At 39.5% G+C, this 16,929-nt stretch overlaps 1 protein-coding gene across 2 annotated transcripts in view; it reads left to right on the top strand.

Annotated features, from left to right (window-relative positions):
* Window positions 1–16,929, top strand: part of PIEZO2 (piezo type mechanosensitive ion channel component 2) — a 291,112-nt gene that overhangs the window by 199,233 nt on the left and 74,950 nt on the right. For both annotated transcript variants that reach the window (XM_040076457.2, XM_058422237.1), the window contains exons 13-17: window positions 1,942–2,178; window positions 7,116–7,239; window positions 8,821–9,068; window positions 9,735–9,883; window positions 10,629–10,802. In XM_040076457.2, coding sequence (XP_039932391.1) covers window positions 1,942–2,178; window positions 7,116–7,239; window positions 8,821–9,068; window positions 9,735–9,883; window positions 10,629–10,802 — 932 coding nt within the window. The remainder of the gene's footprint in view (window positions 1–1,941; window positions 2,179–7,115; window positions 7,240–8,820; window positions 9,069–9,734; window positions 9,884–10,628; window positions 10,803–16,929) is intronic.

Raw genomic sequence — 16,929 nt, 5'->3', positions numbered from 1 at the left:
ATTTTAGGTTATTAGTGCATAATTCCCAGACCTGTTACAAACCTTTAAATAGGGCAACACGTTTCCAGAACTGGGAGCCCCAGGCTTTGTTGGCTGCTGAATATCTGAAAACCACTGTGTCTCAGTTTTCTGTTGATTCCCAAGCTTCTGCACAAGCAGGTTTGTCACGTGTTTGCACCACTCAGAAATTTACCTATAAAATTACAGTATGTCATACTGATATAGAAAACTGTAAAAATACAGCTCCTAATTCAGGTGGTGCATGCATCCAATGACTTTCTGAGAAGAAAGGATCTGTAAAGCCTGGTTTCCTGTATTGACACAGAAAGATCTCGAGGAAAATACAAATTTGTGCCCAGGCAGATTTTCATGTTGTTTTACTTATCACCCTTCTTTCTCTTTTTCATGACATTGCTTGTTTTTAAGCCTCCTTGTTGCAATTACTTTGAGATGCATTATACCAAGGTTTCCACATAATGATTAGATGTCTTTCTATATTCCCAATGCAAGCTTTGCTTTTACTGTTCTGGAAAAGTTTCAGCTATGATGAAATTAACCATAAAGCTTCTTGGCCCAGTTTTGCATTAAAAATGGTAAAACAAATTACCTTGGCTGCCTCTCGTTTGCATGAAGTTTCAAACTTTATTTGCTGTCTTTTAACAGAAAAAGTTTCCCCTGTAAATAAGGGGGGCTCCTTGTGCAAAATATGGATCTGGATTGATGCATCTTGAGACATTAGCAAGTAGTTATTTTCATACTGACACAGTAACTTTTTTCCTATTTTTTTAAACTCATGTACTTCTTAGATCATAGAATGGTTTAGGTTGGAAGGGACCTTAAAAGTTATCTAACTCCAACTCCCCTGCCTTGGGCAGAGACGCCTTCTGCTAGACCAGGTCTGCATTTCCCCTTTAATCAATTCCCAGGGTTATAAATCTCAATATAAAAGGAGACTATATATTTGAAGAACTTACTTGTAATTTAATGCTAGCTTTTCTCTTCATGACACATTCTGATTTTATGTGATCCAAATTAATTTATGAATTTATTTGTGATATGCTCTGTTGCAAATTCCATTTATACTACAGCCAAAGACAGCTCAGTGTAAGATTTTTTCTCACATGAGGATAGAGAAGTAGCATATCAGGGTTTTTCACATACCCTTAAAAGGCATAATTTCCGAGAGGGTAAAGCTAACCTGATAGAAATATTTTTCTTTTTTTTTTTTAAATGCTTTATTGACAGTTATTCCACAATTATAGCAGCATTTATACAGCTCAATTTAGTCCTAAATCAATAACACAATGTAGATTAAAAACACTTAACCCCCCTAAATCCTTTTCTTGAGTGTTCGATCGGGAAGTTTTAGATAACTGAATTCTGAAAGCTGTAGAAAATGTTCTGTAGTTGTGAGTATTCAGGTAATCTACCACAGTTACTGTAGACTAAATGTTCTTCAGGTTAGGTGAGTGCACACCATAGCTCTCCATTTTAAACATTTTCCACAAAAGCTAGAGCAGTATGGAGTTAATGCTGTTTTGTAATGCTGTTAAAGGCCTTGAATGCAGTGCCCATTGATTAGGTTTTGCTGTTCCTACTCTGAATTCTTTGCTGCTGTTTTGCAAGAAGAATTTCTGCACCCAAACTTTAATCTTTATTTTCCATCTCTTTTAGTTTGGTGTAATGAGAAGCAATGAGTCTGCTTACAAAGTGCAGCTAATGCATCAAGCAGGGTTTGCCCTCAGAATCTACTTTCTGCATATTCTCCAAGGGGTTTATTTTAGCTGGTCCAGTAGGTGGTTAATATGGGTGAGGGTCAGATGAAAATGAAAATATGTGCTGAGTAGAGAAGTGTAAATGAAGTGTAACTGGAAATCTGCATCTGTGTTGTTCCTGGATGCATCTGTGGATATTTTGTCCTCTCTTTCCTCCTTCCATAAGGCATGGAGCATCACATATCACAGCTGGTTGACTTTTGTGTTACTGATCTGGTCTTGCACATTGTGGATGATTCGGGACCGAAGGAAATACGCCATGATCAGTTCACCGTTCATGGTTTTTTATGGAAATTTACTGCTAATATTGCAGTATATATGGAGTATTGAGCTCGAGAATAATGAACTTCCTCAAGTATCAGGTTTTTTAAAAAGAAAGGAACCCGGGGAGCTGGCATCAAAGGTAAGCATAACAAACAGCTGAGATTTATTTAAGAAACCACAAAATATATTGTGATAAAAATATGGATTTCTTGACATTTCTTTAAGAGTGCATCTGCAGTATTCAATGTAACCACTTTCAGTAGCAATTCTAAGGGGTAAGTCATTAGAAAGAGTGTTCAGAAAACTGCTTCTTCCATACTAAGCTAATATTAGAGCAAATGTTTCAAACATTTTAGGTTTTCTTGATAATTCTGTGAAAAATACTTGGTGGATTGAAATGGCTCACTTGTTTGGTTTTATAAACTGGATTCAAAACCAGATGTTATTTGATTCACTAGATGAATACCCATGGGATGTCAGGTCTCTCCGTGACTATGATGGCAACTGGAACTGTATTGTCATTGCAATTACCAACACTACTCACTCCTTAATGGTTTGGCACAAGCAGCAGCACCATATAGTTATGGCTGAGTTTTTTTTCTTTATCCTTACACCTGAATCAGCTCAAGTTAAAATCCATTTCGGGTTAGAACCAAGAGAATTTGCTGACCCCAGTGCATGGCAGATTTTTTTCTTTAGTGTCTTGAAAATGCATTTTGTTCTGCAAGTTTGCTCCTGGGGAAGGGACTGAGCAAAAATAGGATGTTTTTTCATAGAGCACCCAAGAGGGGCATCTCAGGGAGTGCATCTAGTTGGCACTGCTCCCCTTGTGCTAAGTGGATCCCTTCCCTCGTGAATCCTAATTACAGTTTAAGTTGATTCTTTATGTCATCTTCCTTGTTGGCAATACCCTTTGGACAACCATTTCTGGGTCTTTAATGCATTTGAAAGTTAGTGAGTGCTATATTATTTCTCTTGTAAAGGTTGGGCTAGTTTGGTAAGAGGGAAGAAGCTCAAGGGGTTCTGCAAGAGAAGTTCTACTTTTTTTTCAATTACTTCAAAAATCTCTATGGAGTTTTAACTGTCTTAATTCTTCATTCCCTTTGACATTATTTCTTATTGGTTTTATCATTAAATATCTTGTCTAAAAACAGACACTGTTGAGAAAGGAAGCTGTTGTGATTTGGCCATGTCCATAAAGCCATTAGGTGTTTAGTGGGTTTTTTTAGGCTCAGTAAAACATACTCCATAACTTTCACAGAATCACACAATAGTTAAAGCCAAAAGAGACTTCTGGAGGTCATTGCTCCAACTCTCAAGCAGAGCCATCTAGACTTGATTTCCCAGGACCATGCCCAGGACCATGGCATTGGAACATCCCTAAGAGTGGAAACTCTTGTTACATCCAGGGGCAACCTGTGCCAGTGCTCAATTACCCTCACAGGAAAAAAAGTGTTTCCTGATGTTCAGAGGGAACCTCTCACGTTTCAGTTGTGCCTCTTGCCTCTGGTCCCATCATTGGGCACCACTGAAAAATGTCTGGCCCCAACCTCTTTGCATCTCCTTTCAGATATTTATAGACATTGAATGAAATTCCCCATGAGCTTTGTCTTCTTCATAGGAGAGGTGCTCCAGTCCCTTCATGTCCATTCAACTGGACTCTCTCCTGTACATCCATCTCTCTTGTCCTGGGGTTCCAGAACAGGACACAGCACTCAAATTTTGGCGTCACCAGTGATGCTTAGGGAAGAAGAATCACCTTCCTCAACCTGCTAACCTCGACACCTCCTAATGCAGACATTAACATTCTTTGTCATAAGAGCACATTGCTGGCTTACTTGTAACTTGTTATCCACCAGGATCCACAGGCTGTTTCTGCTAAACTACTCTCCAGCTGGTCAGACCCCAACACGTAATGGTGCATGAGCTGGTTCTTCCTCCCTGGGTGCAGCACTTCACCTTGTAATGCCCTGTCAGCCCCTTTCTCCAGCCTATCGAGGTCCCACTGGACTGCAGCATGACCCTCTGGAGAATCAGCCCCTCCTCCTAGTTGTGCTTTTTCAGCAAACTCCATGAGGGTACACTCTCCTCCACCATCTGGGTCAAAAATGAGGATGTTGAAAAAGACTGGGCTCAGTATTGACCCCTGGGGCACATTGCTAATCACTGACCTCCAACTAGACTTTATGCCATTGGTCACTGACCTCTGAGCTCAGCTGTTCAGTCAGTTTTCAGTTCATGTCACTGTCTCTCATCCAGCCCATGCTTCATCAGCTTCCCACCAAGCATCTTATGGGAGACATTTCTGTCTGGAGTCTTAAGTAAGAGATGGTATCTGCTGCTTTCCTCTCATCTACCAAGTCAGTAATTTTGTCATAAAAGTTTATCTAGCTGGTCAAGCATGACTTCCCCTGGGTGAATACACTCTGACTATTTCTGATGGTTTTCTCATCCTTCATTTTTCTGGAAATGTTTTTCAGGATTAGCTTCTCCATCACATTAGAACCAAAGAATGGTTTGGGGTCAGCAGGGACCTTTCAAGATCAACTAGTCCAAACCCTCTGCCATTCCACTAGATCAGGTTGCTCAAATCTCCATCCAGTCTGACCTCAGACAGTTCCAATGATGGAGCATCCACAGCTTTTCTAGGAAACCTTTTCTGGCATCTCACCACTATCACCTTCCCAGGGAATGAGATGAAGTTGTCCAGGCTTGATCCTTCATCTTGAACTTCTTGAAGATATGAGTGACATTTGCTTTTCTTCAGCAATTCTCCTGTCACTACATTTGATCAAATGTCATTGGGAATAACCTCTAATAGTGACACCAGCCAGCTCCTTGGTACATCCCATCAGGACCCATGCACTTATGTATGCCCACTTTCTTTAAATATTCCCTGATCCAAGCCTGTTCCACCAAAGGAAGACTCTTCCTTGCTTCAGACTTTTCCATGGTCTCCAGGAACTGTGTTTCCTTAAGGCCAGTCTTGCTAGCAAAGACTGAGGCAAAGAAGGCATTTTGTACCTCAGCCTCTACCATGCCCTGTGTCACCCCAGTCAGCAGTGGGCCTAGATTTTCCCTAGCCTTCCTTTTTCTGCTGAGGTACGTACAGAAGCAAATCCTGTTGCTCTTGACATGCCTTGTCAGACTCAGTTTCAGGCCTTGGCTTTTCTAACCATGCCTGTGCATGCATGGCCAGTCTCTGCATTCTTCCCAGGTTACCTAGTCCATCCTCCATCCCCAGGCAGAGTCTATGCATTCCAACAGTGTTGCCATGCAAATCCCAACTTCACCTCTTCATCTTTCTGGTCTGTGCTTCCTAAAGAGCCTGTAGCTCTGTATTGCAAATATTCAAGGCTCACTCATACCAACAACACCACAGCCCTGCGCAAAGATCTCTATTTGCTTGGGTTTGTTCCCCATGCTGCAGGGCTCTAGTGTACAGGCAATTCAAAGGGGCACCTGACACGTTTTTTTTCCCAGAAAGAATCTGGCAGGTTTCCCTGCAGGGCTGTGTTGAAGTAATTGCCTTGCTTATATACAAATGCTGTGGTGACCCTGCATAAGCTCTGTTTTGATGATTATGTATTTCCTTTTGTTCACATCACCCCAGGCACTCTTTGCTTGTTAGCCTTGTCCATCAGTCTCTCTTTAGGGCAGTACCCCCCTTTATTCCTGATTTAAAGTCCTTTGAATAAAGGGTGAATTTAAATGAAGACTGAACACTGTATTCTGCAGAAAGAAGAATAGAAGAGTAATTCTTTCTGCATGTTGTATGTGTTTCCTGGTCTGAAAATGAGACAAAATGTGTACTGTAAAAGGTGACCAAAAGCATTTCTTTGGTCTGCAACCCTTCAAGACTTTTCTTTGAGTCAGCTCTAGCTCTGGAAATGCCAAGTAGACCAAGGGAGTAAATGTAGTGGGAAGACAGAGTTAGTCACTTCGGAAGAAAGTCTGTGTTTTACAGTATCAGAGGTTTGTGTTGCAAAAAGCCAGAGCTCCAGGAGGTATCTGGGGAAGCTGTGACAAGTCACACAGGCTGACAATCTGCTGCTGCGGCTCAGTGCTAGCAGCGGTGTCAATAAAAAAACCACATCTTATGGGAGCAATCATTTTCCCCATTAAGGTCTTGTGTGTTAGGAAAAAAAAAAAAACTTTGCACCACTGGCCTTGTCATTCTAGTGTGTGCAAAGTATTTGGTTCTTACCTGCTTCTTCTTTGAAATTTTGTTTTCTAGCTATGTAGTGAAATAAGTCTCCTTCTACAAAGGGAAATTAGCATAACCTTTGTAGAAAGTAAGCATAAAATCAAGTGTGTGACAATAGGCATCATGTTTTCTGAATTTTGTCCATCTCTTGGTATTGCAAGCTGCTGAATTTAGCTTCTTTGCAAAGCACAGAAATGCACTCTTCATTAAAGAGATCTGTTTATTTCTAAGGTATCCTGCTGTTACTGAATTATCATCTCTTGAAGCTCTTAAAAGGATTAAGAGCTAGCTCAACTCTTGTAACTATTGAAAATGCAAGATATACTCTCTTGACTGGGTCTTCTGTAGCTACAAGACATACAATTTATTTTTTTTAAATTAACTGTGTTGAGGCGCCTGAAGTAACAAACCTCTTAAATCAGAATATTTATGATATATGAAACCATGGTAATGACAATACACTCTGGCATGTGCTTCTTCCCTGAAAAAAAAAAAAAAAAAAAAAGGTAAAAGAATGAACAAAACCCAAAAAAATGGGAATTATACCAATCAATGCATAATAAGAAGATCCCTAAACCTATAAGACAGTAGTTAAAAACTGAATAAAACAGGGTAGGAAAAGATGCATATAAATGAATACCTTTAAGAAATTGAAAAGAGTAAATGAAGCAAAGTTGTCTGTAATACAGGATGTTTCCTAAATAACATAACTTGTCCTGAGATGCACTTTGACACTGGTGCCATCACTGCCATTTTCTGAGAGACAGAGAAAACAAAGGCATGCAAAATTTGTGAAAACCTATGCTTGTATCAGTAGGACATAGGATATACAATTAGTCTGTTGGTTTTGTTTTGATTTTTGTTTGCAGATTCTTTTCACAATTACTTTCTGGCTACTGCTTAGGCAACACCTCACTGAACAGAAAGCACTTCGGCTAAAAGAAGCTACTTTATCTGAGGTCAAAGTTAGAAGTGAAGAAGATGAAGAAAAAGGTAAAGCCAGATCCAATTTAGTCCTTCAGTCATGATAGACGTTCCATTACTGCATTTCTCTGATGCTGAAAGCAGTTAGCAAGGTATCTGTTACTAGCTAAGAAAGATATTACAAAATCTATGTGCAGCTATCTCTCAGATATAGAAGTAAAACACTTTGGAACTTTAGAAATTCAAATAAAATGTTCTTTACTGGAAGGTAATAAAATAACTCATTTTAGAAAGATCATGGAATTTTCAAATGATCGGTTTACTGCTGTGTTCCCAACTCAAACCAGGGGATTAATTGCCCTAAAGTTTAACCACAGGAGATGAGTTTACCTAGGAAAAGTTGCTAAATTCCTTGAAAGTTGTGTTGGTACATAAACTCTTATACAGACACAGAAGTTAATCTACACATTTCAGTGGAAAAAATAAACATGCATTTTTTCAGTGCAGGGGCTCAAGCACACTTGAAAAAGTAAACTTGAAAGTTTACTTTCATAGATTCAATTTATCTAACGATTCAGTGACCTGTTCTTTCTTTTGCTACTGGGCACATGTTTCTCCAAACATTACTTGTTCTCTCTCTCTGGATGTTAACCTGAAAAAGTTCAGTGCACTGAAAAGGTAGAAGGTGAGCCCTGGAAGCAGTGGTGTGGTTTTGTCTCTGAATAGTTACAATACTTGTCTCAGTAAAACATCTGATCAGTGTCAAAGCTGTACTACAAGCATTTTCAAGATGAGAGCCTGAGGAGGGGGATGGTGAGAGGTACAAAAAGAGTGGGCAAGACTTTTGATGGTGAAGTTTCAATATTGCTCTCAATGGAAAGAAAAACAACTGTGCTATGGTTTTGGCAAGCCCTGTTATGTAGATACTTGCACATGTACTTGCTGCTGGGGGGGACACTTACCCTGCCCTCCACATACCTCACAAGGTTAATAACTGGGGAATCTTGATCTCGGCATACGGCTAAAGCAGCTTGTCTTTGCTGGTCCAGGTGCAGCACAAAGATGTGGATAAGTTTTTCTGAAAAACGGCAGTCTTAGTGCAACATTTATATTTTTTAAGCTTGTTTGGGTTTATCTTAATGTTTTCCCTTGCTTGTGGTTTTTGGAGGTAAACACAGTATTACCTAAAGGACAAAACCCAAGCCAAGGGGTTCAAACTTGAAATGAGAGCTTAAACACAAGATGAGAGGTTTCTGGTGGTGCTGGTGGTTTCTTTGTTTCCCAGTTTAAAAGGTTGCTTACTTGAGAGTATAATCATTGTCATGGAAAGTGTTTTGGCTATTATCCATTATGCAACTCTTAGGCTCTAATTTTCCACTACAACTGCTGGCGTTTCAGACGAAGCGAAGACGGGTGTCTGGTAAGGATGTATAGCCATGTGCCCTATGGCTCCAGCAGCAGGTTGGAGCTCATATGAAGTTAAAACCCTTTTCCTTGCTCTGGAGGCGTGCATGATTAGGAATTACAGTCTCTTGTGAATATTGAGTTTTAAGTTTCTGTGTTGTGTGCAGAGATTTTACTTTCCACACATTTAAATTCTTACTAAAAGTCCCCAGAAGAGACAGGCCAAATGTGACTCTGTATTTGCAGAAGGGGAGTCGCAAGAGGGAGAAGTGTCAGAAGAACAGGAAGAGGAGAAGGAAGAGGAGGAAGATGGAGAGGAGGAGGATGAACAGGATATTATGAAAGTCTTGGGGAATCTGGTGATGGCTATGTTAATCAAGTACTGGATTTACGTCTGTGGGGGCATGTTCTTCTTTGTCAGCTTTGAGGGTACAATTGTCATGTACAAAATCATCTACATGGTACTGTTCCTCTTCTGTGTGGCCCTCTACCAGGTAAGGGAGAACTGTGTTAACTGAATTTTATCCTTGAATAGAACTGTTCATACATTTATCTTGGTAATGAAGTAGCTCCAAATAGAATTCATGAACAGTGAATTTGTTCTTTAGTTAGACACAATAGAATAAGACTATTTGAAGGGATTAAGACTAATTTTCCTCTGTTTTTTGGTTATAATGATATGCATAGTGCACGTAAATTAGATACAATGCACACCTGTGCTCTGCCACGCCACTTCACCATAAACTTTGGAACCTTTTTGGAAAATTCTGAGTCTATGTACATTCTACATAGCCATCAGCTTTTCTGACAGCTGGTCCACACAGCTTCCACACCCCAATGAGCATGGGAGTCCCTCTCTTCCTGGACTTTCATCACATAATGGTGATGAAATTAGGTGACTGAAGCTGTCCCTGATTTTGTGTCTGTGACGCATGTCTCATCAGACATTTTTGCACAAAAGTATTTACTTGAATGCACTTGCATCAGAAGTAAAAACTATCTCAAAAATCTGTGCCTGCCACTGGGTAATCATTGCTTCCTTCAGACTAGTTAGGAAAAATAGTGTTCTTCATCCTTGTTTGACAGTACAATGTTGTCAATATTTCTATCAGTGTCTTTACCTTCAGCTTGTGTCAGCATCTTTAGTGTGTGATTTTCAGGTACACTATGAATGGTGGAGAAAGATTTTAAAGTACTTCTGGATGTCAGTGGTTGTTTACACGATGCTGGTACTCATCTTCATCTACACATACCAGTTTGAGTCATTTCCTGGGTTGTGGAAGAACATGACAGGCCTGGATGATAGGAAGTAAGTGGTTTTGATTATTTTTTTATTTTTATCTTTGGATCTTTGAGTTCAGTGTGATGGAAGGATCTGAGAGTAGCCTTCCTTCTTATGGGAGAAAATGTCATGCAGCCATTCTCAGGAATAGCTGATTTTAGGCACTCAGTTATGAAGCTGTAGATTTACTGGTGTAACCATAGAAGTGAGCAAGACCAAGAGAGGAGCTCAGAGTTGTATTTGCTTCAATTGGCTGCTTAGGCCTTTGGATTGCTCCTGTTCTCAATACAGTGGCAATACTTCACCACATTCACCATAGGAACCAGATCCAGGGAAAGGTGAAGGGTAGATCTGTAGGATGTTTGGAACTGATGAAGATGAACCTGCTCTCCTGCTAATAAGGTGTACTGGGTTTCTTCATCCTTACGATGAGATGGGCATTTCTCAAGAGGAGCTTACATTAGAAAGTATGAGCAATATGAGGGTATCTCCAGTGGAGGAGTTTCTGTAAGAGAAAACTCATCTGATTCAAGAGATCTGTGGCAGGGGTTGTTCATTTGGCTGTACATTTACAGTACTTCTCTACATTACTGAGTCCGAACACAAGATACTTGCATTGTAAAACTTGCTAGCTTGGGAGAGTTTTAGAAACTGAAACCACATAAAAAGTACTATCCTCTTATTTGCTATTGCAAATAATTTGTAGGAATGTCTCATGGAAAGAATGTTTTGTGTGAAAGATGCATTAGTGGAATACTTTTTTTTTCCCCAGACTAGAGGACCTTGGCTTAAAACAGTTTTCTGTGGCTGATTTATTCACACGCATCTTTATCCCCACCTCCTTCCTACTGGTGTGTATCTTACACCTTCACTATTTCCATGATCGGTTTCTCCAGATCACTGATTTAAAAGCTGTAACCAGCAAACAGGACAACACTATTTACAGGTAAAGAAGCAAAGTAAATGGAACTATTGATTATCTGTATGGAAATGCTGTTTCTGTCTATCTTGTAATGTTCACTTTTCAGTAGGTGTTATTTTTAGGCCACTACGTGGCTTAAAAAGAAAGTGTCCAGCACACCACTACAACCAAAGTATCTGTCTCTCCCCATTTTCCCCTACACACCAAACTTTTTCATTTTAGGGTACATTTTCAGAGGTACTAATGGCATTTGTATTTATTTCATTGGCTTTGACCTTTAATGGGAATTAGGTGCTTAATTACTATGTGTGCACTTTTGTATATGTGTTCCTATCAGTAATAAGAAACACAGCTTTTATTTTGGGTCACTTCTTTTTTTTTCAACATCCATTGTGAAGACCACATGAAGATTGGGAGATCTGTGGAAAACATCACATTTACATTGAACAGTTAGGCCTCTTTGTAAAGTTGTACTTCATAAATGGAGAAATTTGTGGTCACTTTCCATAGTACTGACCCTTGTCTATGATAGACTTTGGTGATTTCACCCAGATATTCATTAACATTTTTTTCATTAATCTGGGGCATCACTTTTCCAGTGTTCAATTCTTACATATTTTCCTGCATTAAAACCAATCTGGCCTCCTGAGCTGGGAGTATAAGAGAGAGAAGTGGTTTTGCAGCACATAGTATATATTATGCAATGACAATTATATTCATTCTTTGAAGAAAGCAATTAATTTAGACCCTACTTTTAGAATGCTCACCTGTCTAGTGATAACTGTATCTCAGCTGCACTTCTATGAATGGGGACTAGCTGCATAGCACCACATAGACCACAGGGTGTTATGGAATAATGCCAGTTACTTAACAGGGAATTATGTTCTAGATTATGCAAGATTTACAGAGCATTTCAGATATTTTTCATACATTCAATTCAGTATGAAGTTACCTCACAGGGTATGGTACAAGTTTGTGCCATGAGAATAAGCTCTGCTTTTATGGAATGCTTCCAGTTTCTGTATTTAAATAATTGCTAAGACCAGCGCAGATAAAACATGATAAAATTTCCCAATAAAGATATTGGGGGGTGGGCATTAAACTCTAGGTTTTAAATGTCTGTCTGTGTAATAACTCTCCTGTTGCTCTTGTTGAACTGCTGAATGTGATTGTAGATTCAAGGGCGCTTTTGTATTGGCGTGTGAGCAAATCTCCCTTGCCAATAGCAGGCTTTTGTGCAGCAGTAGGTACATGTTAACAGCTCTGAATGGGCCAAGTCCTGAAAACAGAGCCCTGATATGTGTCTGAGCTGAAATGGGATTGTTCCTGGGCTGAGGCATTTGGAGGAATGCTTTACAGTTTGCAGTAACTCCTCGAGCTCTCTTGCAACCCAAAGTTTGCAATTGTGCTGAGTAACACAGGAAGTTTCCACCTCCCTTCTAGTATGATCCAATAGACACGGAATAAAAAGAAGAAAGACTGAGGCACTTGTAGGATTTTGATGGATTCACTTTGCCTGTGAAACTGCTGCTTGAAAATCTTTCCATTACACAGGAAAGATACAGGAATATTATGCAGCTTTCCAAATGTTGGCATGAAGAGAATTACTGTGACTAAAGTAACTTTTTTTCCCGAAGGGTGAAACTGCTGATGGGGAAGACACAAAATATTTTAAGGCATTGCTAGCAAACATTTTTGCCAGGAATGAGTAGCCTTGAGATACCATGCTGAAAGTGGGCATTCACTGTCGTACCAGGCTTTTTGTCTGGTCACAGATGTTTAAGTCACAGATGAAGAGGATCATGTGATATCATCAGCTTTTTAATCTTAGAATCAGAATGCTATTTTTTTTTGAGTCTAAATGTGTACTAGATTGTATTAAGTGGTCACATAAGTAGCTAAATATTTTTAACTGTTTAATGTGCCATAAATGCTACATTTGACATTTTGCAGTATTTTCAAAATCACAAATAAAATCACAAAAATCTCCTTTTTTCCCCCTGAGAAGCTTTAACTGCTATGACCAATATCCAAATCAGAATAATTTTCTTGGTTTGTACTCCTACTAACACTGCCTTGCATATAAAAATCCAGCTCTTTTCTTCCCTCGATGCAATAAATCACTGTTGAGCATCAGCTGACTTTATAGCTCAAAGCTTCATGATAAGAACTCAGCTGACATTTGTATTGGTTATGCATAAAGCTGGATAAGAGCTAACACAACAATCAAGTAATTGTTGTAACAGTAATGCTTGCAGTAAGTTTCAGGGGCAATTAAAACAGATTCAAGATTCATATGTATGTGTCGTTTTCTCCCAAAGCTACTAAAACTTAATTTTTGTTTTTGCTTTGAATAAATTAGCATTCACTTAACAAATGTTTTACCTTTCTAAACATTTTTTTATGCTACACCTTTGGCAACAAAAAAAAACCCCTTCATTTTGAGTAACAAGACATAACTCAGTCCTTTTAATAGTAAACTTCTTAAAATAATCACAGCAGATGAGAGCTGGTCATGAAAGCAATAAAGAAAGCACATCCAGTTCTTCCATCTGCCTTTGAACTGCCAGGTGTGATTACAGTACTACAGTTGTGTGTAACTGAAGAGTCCTGTTAAAATTGCTGAGAATGATCACTCATTAAAATGTAGCTTCTCATGAGCAAAATTTGCAGAGTGAGTTGAAGAGTAAGGGTCTGCCAGCGGCAAAGAGAGGGCACAGAAACTGGCACATTGGAACTGGCAGACTGGGGCACTTCTCACTATTTATAGAGGTGTCAGAATCGAGTGTCTCAGTTTTAAATCTGCAAGAGAAAGAGAAATTCTCTGATTGGGACTTTCCAAACCCATTTCCTTGCTGTACCGTGAATTATGGGATGGCAGAGATAAAGGCTGCGAGGTAGATCATTTCTCTGATATGATGCTCTGCCATAATTACCTATACATCTTTCCTTTTGAAAAATAAAAAAATATTTTTAAAATGGTAGTATTCTAAGGCTTACTTAAAGTAAAGCAGTAACACCTGTTCTCACATTTTGAGGACTATGAAAATTACCTGTAGTTCTGACTAAAGTTGCATAGGATCTAAATGTCGAAGAGTTGCATTTATAAGCTTCCTAGACTTTTTAACTGCATGGTGTATGTTAAAATTTCCGAGTGTGCACTGTCATGGTAGACGCATTGGTAGACAGGAAAGTGTGTTCGTTCCTATGGTTAATGGTTTTCTTTTCTCTCTCTAATTCATTTCCCATTTTCATCTTGTGCTTTCATCTCCCACCTCATAGCCATGCCAAAGTCAATGGCCGTGTATATCTAATAATTAATAGGTGGGTACTGCAATTCTTCCTTTCCTTCAAAACCGATATACCTTTTTATTTCTGTTACTTCTTAGTTGCCTTAAAGCAAAGTATGTTCTTGCTGCGCAGTACTGTGAAGTAAGCAGGGAGATAATGTTGTTCAGGCGTTGCAGTTTCCTTAAGCTGATGAAGCAGTTAATACACCTCCTATGCATATTTATATGTTTTGAGTTTCTTCGCCCAGCTGAGCATTCTCCTAAACTTTGCCCACGCCTCAATGCAGGAATAATTGGTGCTATTTGTAATTGGCTGCAGACAATAGTTTTGGTTGAGGAGGCTCGTTTGTCTACCCTTTGTTTGTGCATGGAAAGACGCATGCCTGCATGTGCCTATGTACACACAGACACACAAACACAGAGACACACTTCTCTCTCCTTCTCCAAGCATGTAAAAATGGGAATTCAAGGGCCTGTTCAGTTAAATATGTGGTATGCGTTACGAGTTTGTACAGACTGAAAATTCATAGTTGGAAAGGGGACACTGAACCCACTGCATGCTAAGGCTGTTAATTCACAGGCTGAGTTGCATGCTGCAGGACCCAAACTAGAAAACCTGCCATCATGATCATCCCTTTATAAATGGCATCTTGAAAACTGTTCCACAAGTTAGATTCCTTTCAAAATACTTCACTGGGATAAATGTGAGCTATTTTTTAATCATCTCAAAGAATAGGACTTCTGAGTTGTCGCTGCTCAATATAAACAGAAATACCAAGAAGATACGTTGTTTAGATATTTGTGACTACCTGCTCTAACAAGAAGTCAGTTGAGTCATGTTCATGCTTCCTCTTCAAATGTCATCACGTAGTTTGGGTCACCGTTCTTAAAAGTTCACCAGAGCTGGAATTCTGGTTTACAGAAAACCTGTGTTTAAGGGAGCGGTGAGGGCAAGCACCTTGGCTAAGGCAGGCAACCTGATTGCCAAGGGGCACAGCCAGGAGGCAAGGCTGGGCTCTCACCCATGGGCAGTCAGGAGCATGGACCAACAACTGAGGGTGAGGATCAGATCTGGCATCGGTAAGAGGGTCAGCCACAGCCTGGTGGGGCCCCAGCAAGTCCATGGATATAAGCCAGGTTTGCAGTGGAGGCAGTGTGTCAGTCTGCACGTCAGGCTTAGAGTCAGGGAGGCGTGAGAGCAGGCACAGAAACAGCTGCCATGCAGCCACAACATAGTGCCTCAGCATGGAAGCAGCTCCCAGTGAAAGGAGAGGGACCCTCTGCACCAAGGATTCCTGGCCTGTCCACATACCCCAACAGGGCTTGGAGTCAAGCAGCTTATCCCCTTAAAGGCCTGTAAAGGCACTCAAGGTCCTGCCAGTGGAGCTATGGCACTGTGTACTCCCTTTGGTTCTTGGAGACCAAATATTTGAGAGATGGGTCCCTAGTGTTCTGCAGAGCAGAAAGTTATCCGTTCTTAAGGCTTTACATGAAAAATACTGGAGAATTTCTTTTAGCCAGAAAGTTTCAAGGAATCCATAAACAGCAAAAAAATTATCTAAGACAAAAGATGCTTAATAGTGCATTCAATTAATTAATCTTCTGCTCTAGTAAATTACAAATACATGAAAGTACTCAGAATCCATCAAGGACCTGTGGCACATGTCTTATTTTAGTGCCACTGAACTTGCTTTGTTGCCAAAATCTAGATCTGTTGGTATACTTCTCATTATTGATACCCTATTTAATGAACCTGAGAGTAAGAAATGCTCTCAGCTAAGAGGAGTTGTGGCTGTACCTTCAAGGCTTGTTGCCTGCATTATTATTTAGTTATTTCTCTTCCTTAGTATCAGGCACAATGCCTTTATGTTATTTGGGGTAATTTCCCACTCGTCTGTGGCTTCCAACAATGAAGTCATATCTCACTAGCTGTGAAGTTGTATGGGTAGCTTGTCTTAAAAATTCTGAACTGGGGAAATTTTTATATCTTAATACCTCAGAGTTGTCAGTTATAATATAATGTGATAAAGGTAAAAAATGACTTCTTTTTGTAGTGAAAAAAAAAAAAGAGAAATTGGAAAAACAACCCTAGCAATGCATAAAGAAGTTTTGGAAGAAATATTCCAAGTAGACTGACTTTCCAAACAGTGGGCAGGGCTTTTTGTCTATCCTTGGATCTCCTAAGCGCATGATCCAATGCTCAAGCCTACTGATGCCAATGAAACGAAGCCTACTGAAAACTAAACTCATACTGAGGCTTTATCAGGTATATATATTACATGTACTGATCTTTATAATGCCATTTGCCTCCTGGTTCTCCAGAACAGAAGTGGGAATTATTTGAATAAAAAAAGATGTGTCCACTCGTACCAAATCCTATAGAGTTACTGTGTTTCTGTCTGATTTACAGTGAGGTAAGTAATTAGGTCCTTGATTTACACCAGTGTGAATGTAGATTTTTTTCATTATAAAAGTCACTTGGGAAGAGACCTCAGAAAACCCCAATGCAATTGCATATATACAAACCTGTCTGATTATATGGTTACTTTCATTTCATGGTGCATTGCCTTTTAAATGAGCTCTGCTGGTTTATAGTAACCAGGGATCTCTACAACATTTGAACTGAACTGAAAATTCATTCTCTCTTTTTGATACATGACCCTCTTATTGGAATTTTATTAGAGTTTCAGGTAAATATGTTAGTTATGTCATTTTAGGGAACATTGATGTTTAGTCACTTTATAGAGATTTTAATATCCCTTTAGTGTATATGCTAGCTTAGATATGAAAATAATCAAAGAGTCCCAAAAGAGATGATTGGTAACAGCCAACATGGCTTAACTAAGGGCAAATCATGCCTG

This window comes from Hirundo rustica, chromosome 1, assembly GCF_015227805.2.
Source record: "Hirundo rustica isolate bHirRus1 chromosome 1, bHirRus1.pri.v3, whole genome shotgun sequence".
Lineage (NCBI taxonomy): Eukaryota > Metazoa > Chordata > Aves > Passeriformes > Hirundinidae > Hirundo > Hirundo rustica.
The sequence above is the reverse complement of the archived record's forward strand: the minus strand, read 5'-3'. Positions and strand labels throughout refer to the sequence as shown.